The sequence below is a fragment of the Crassostrea angulata genome, chromosome 7, assembly GCF_025612915.1.
Source record: "Crassostrea angulata isolate pt1a10 chromosome 7, ASM2561291v2, whole genome shotgun sequence".
NCBI classification, from domain to species: Eukaryota; Metazoa; Mollusca; class Bivalvia; order Ostreida; family Ostreidae; genus Magallana; species Magallana angulata.
The window spans coordinates 51845813-51850343 of record NC_069117.1 but is presented as its reverse complement, the minus strand read 5'-3'; the positions used below and the strand labels follow the sequence as shown (position 1 = coordinate 51850343).

Below are 4531 nucleotides of genomic sequence, written 5' to 3'. Positions count from 1 at the left end.
TTCCATACAATAACCTCAACTTGCTTGATAGGTTATGATCCTGAAGTGGGGATTCCCCATCAAACCCGTATTTGCATTAAGCGTTTGCATCAGACGATAGGACCAAACACCGAGTTTGATTAATGGATTGGTATGTTGTATACAACACTGGCGTTGTTTCCTAGCATCGGCAAAATATGAAGACCATTTACCGTAAACCTTACAGAATTTAAGAAACTCCAAAAGTTTTAACGACAGCAACTTCGGACATAAATAGGCAAAAATGGAAAGCTGCTTGACTATTCACATATCGATTTCATTCGTTGTTAAATTCGAGTCTTACTAGCCAATATATATCATTATCCGGTTCATTAGAGGTAACTTCAGACAAATTTCAGACAGGCGAATAAAAAATTCTGTTTCATTTCGATTCATAGATTCATAACACTCGTGATCAAATTTTAGAATCAATTTAAAATTCATGGCTTAAAACCGATTCTTATTTTCTACGTGATATAAAAATGTATAATACCTTCTTTAATAATTTCTTTAATTAGGAACAACCATAAATATTATATGAATATAACTTGTAATTTTATTGTAGACATTTTCACATACTAGTATTTAGTTATGCTTCTTTTGGGTCGAATCAAACGTAAAGATTCGTTAAGTACTGAAATTCTCGGCGCTTCGCACTGTCACTATTTGAAATAAGGCGTTTATGTTATTTCGAGAGAACAAGAAATAAACTGGCAAGAATGGAATCTATAAAAGCCATCGAAGACAAATTTGGCCCTACCTTAGACAGACAAGTTGATGGCATTGTATGTAAGAATGCGCGGTAACTGACTTGTGCATAAATATTTATGTAGTGTAATACGTAGTGTTCGTTTGTTGTTTGCATATTAAATAGTAGCTACGAGAATCTCTGTTCTAGCATGTTATTCTTCTGATAAGGGCATTTCCAATTATTGATACGTGTTTTGTCCGTGCCAGTGAATAACCCGGTCATAAATTGCAGAAAAAAATAGTTTCATTTTATGGGGAATTGTTAAAAAAAAATGCAAAACCGTCTTACGTAAGATAGTACATTGTAATACTTTTGTGGTGGGTTGATGCATTACCATTTTGTGGAATTCAGTGAGGTGCAGTGGAAGACTTATTATCTAAAAAAAAACAACTATTAATTTGAAAAATACAATCTTATGCTCTAAAAGGTTTTTTTTTCAGTAAATTTGTTTGATAAACAAAGAACCTATAGTGTGTGTAAACTTGCTTGGCCCGAATTTTAGCCATAAATGTATCCAATGACTATTCACACAAACTAACCTTTTTATGACGGTGAAAAATTTACATGTATATATACATGTAAAAACTTTTAATATTAATAATAAAACTATTGTACACATTGAATGGTCGATTTTCCCCCCAAATTATTGAGTGAAATTTGAAGGCTAAGTTTTGCTATTGCAGTTTAAATTATCGAATGTTTTATTAATATTCAATATTTATAATCTTTTATTGCTGTACAATGTTTAATTTTCAACAGAATAATTTCCATTAATTGATATTTCAATTAATTCAAAAAGATTGTAAAATATGATGAAGACACAAAATAAACATCATGTAATTTGAACATACGCATATTTTCAGCTTCTCTCCAAATAACTTACTGACATGCATACATCGAATTCTCCTTTTTCTTTATTCTTATAAATATCGTATCGTTATTCATACATCACTGTTTCATGGGCGGCATTTCTTAGTGATCTCAATATTCTAGTATTAAAGGTAACGATCTCATCTGAATTTAATCTTCTCATACACAATTTTTCATGTTTCAAAAACAAAATCTATAAATCTCAAGTCTACTCTCGACATAGAAAGGATTCAACGCTTTATCAGAGAAAATGCAACGTAAAATAATTTAGAATTATAAGGATGCTTTTTGTGTATGGACAACTTTGATTCCAGTTATTTATCGATCAAGCCCAAAGTTCGTCGTTTATGTGTCAAAATTGAATCTTGGCACATTGGCGATTTAATGTATCTATAAAATTAATAAACGTGTATGTTACATATAAGACTTGTGTCGTTGGATTCTATCAAAAGAACATCGTCACTCATTAGGTATTTACAGCTTTCTGAATGCAAAAACTAAGTACTTGCTTTTCCTATAATTCATGGAGATTCGGTTATAGATTAATAGTTGTCTTCGTTAATTTCTGTGAATCAAGAATCAACCCATTATGATATACATACGTAGAATAAAAGGACAAATCATTCTTAATTAATGGAGAACATGGAAATAAACTTTTAAAATGGCACGCCGTCACAATGAAACATATTCAAGCAATACTTCGGGTATGCCTAATTGACTATGCCAAATTGGGGTCATTAAATCAAACTTTAATATATGATCATTAAAAATGACACTTAATTTGCTGGACACGAGAACACCATCAATTGCGATCAATTATCTAGATGAACCTTTTGTTTAAAGGATTTCCATTTCAATGAAATCGTGAATATTACAGAGGAAGTGACTGGTTCAGACATTTCCAATGTATCAGAGACACAATGGACGTCTAATACTTTTTCTCTGAGAAATATTTTCCTGCAAACAGCTCTAAACTGGTTACTTAGAGCATAGTATACACCAAAATTCACGGTAGCGTTTAGAAGCGTTAACAAATCTAAAATATCTCCAACTTCAGAATACAACATGAAATAAAAGTAATGGCTTTCACCACCCTGTAGACCGGAAGTGAAGGCTGATATGCCGATGGGAAGTTCCATGAGGACATAAATGAGGCCGATGATGATGAGCATGACGGTGGTGTGACTGTACCCTCTGTGGTTGTTCACCTGGCTGTCGGGACCAGTGATAAACGTCCTCTGTCTCTTCTGTGCATGACGTAACTTCCGGATCATCAAAGTGCTTAAGACTACCATGCCAATACATGGACACACTTTGAACACAACCCCGTACAGCCACAGTAACACTGTCTGGTAGAGTACATGGTTTCTTGTAAACTTGGTCTTCCTAATCCAGTACCCCGTGAGGCTAGGGTGGTCATCAGAACTACTGTACACTTCATAGTACGGATAGAAGGGGAATGTGGCTAGTATAGTCACAACAAAGACTATCAATATGGTCAGCTTTGCTCTTTCCTTATTACACCAGGTTTTAGCCAAGTCTGGGTGACACACTTTGATGAAGCGAAATATTGCCAGTGAAATGGTGAGCCAGTTGGACGTGGTGTGGAAGCCGATGAACTCGTGGAAGGCTATGACCACCACGTACATCCACTCCTGCGAGTGGTTCAGCTGTTGACTTGGCCCCGTGGCAAGGAAGAAATAGACGGCGTAAACAAGGTACATGGACAGAGAAACAATGTCTGTGATAGCCAGCGTGGTCAAGATGAGGTTTGTGGACGATCTCATGTTTTTACTGGACCAGATGACGGCGTTAATAACATTGAGCACTATCCCTGTAGAGCAGACGATGACACTGACATAGCCGTGGTAGAGGCGGTACCCAGACACCCCCTCAGGAAAGTCCCCCGGCTCCGTAACGTTGTCCATCGGATATACTGTTGGAAGATCCCGTGTTTCACATTTCGTCAACTCAAAACTTTTTCGATAAATGAATCTTTAAATATCAACATCACTACACTTTTCAGCACCACTAAATTCTACGGTGTATTTCTTTACAATCCATGTTGTATTGGCGTACAAATACATGTAATGTTTTGACCTGTGCATCGTAGTACATAATTCATTGCATGGAGTGGTGTTAAGTTCTCGCAATCATTCAGGATTTAATAGGACATTTACGCACTTACTTTATGACTGTGAGATAATGAGCATGAACGTACGGCGAGTTAGACAGGAACAATTGATCCCCTAGTATGAAGTCAACCGTGACCATCACTTGTAAGAGCCGATCCGTGTTGTTTAAATTGAATTATCCCAATAAATATCATCATCGACGATTTCGTACTATACCGCCATGTTTTAAGCATGTATTAAGTTATTGGTCCATATTGTGCTCGGTTTGTACCCTAGGGCTTGTCACAGATGGTATTCAAGAAATATATCATTTGTTTTGTCGGAATGTTACAGAAATACATGCATAAAGCTGTTGAAGTACTTTAGTAATAATACCACGAGAATCTGTTATGTAAAACACTTAATTTGCTTCTTGGATGTGAATTGCTTGTTGCACTTGGTTTTAACTTCTTCTTCTTCTTTTTTTTGTCGATTGATTCATATATTCGCAATCTCGTTCAAAAGGGATAAAAACAAAGTGACTTTTCACTATCTTAATGCAAAAAAAAAAAAACCATTCTCTCCGGTTGCCTGTCCTACCCTAATTCATCTACCAATTTATTTCTTTTTTATCAATGATCAAATTTATTTATAAATTTTTTTAACTTTCCAGCTATATTCTGATATTCTGTGTATTGGGAAAAATGGTGTAGGTAGCGCTGTCTATTTATCATGTTTGCTTACCGTTTTGTCATAAAGTTGTTCCCAAACCGCGTTG

General features: G+C 35.3%; 1 protein-coding gene across 1 annotated transcript; it reads right to left on the bottom strand.

Moving 5' to 3' along the window:
* Positions 1-1461: 1461 nt before the first annotated feature.
* LOC128157444 (G-protein coupled receptor dmsr-1-like) lies at positions 1462-4054 on the bottom strand. Its single transcript, XM_052819996.1, has one exon. The coding sequence runs from the start codon at positions 3565-3567 to the stop codon at positions 2452-2454; it is 1116 nt and encodes a 371-aa protein (XP_052675956.1). The 5' UTR covers positions 3568-4054; the 3' UTR covers positions 1462-2451.
* Positions 4055-4531: the final 477 nt, after the last annotated feature.

Bases quoted from the DNA above. Each gene is read 5' to 3' on its own strand.
- LOC128157444 (XM_052819996.1), bottom strand. From the start codon at position 3,567: ATGGACAACGTTACGGAGCCGGGGGACTTTCCTGAGGGGGTGTCTGGG.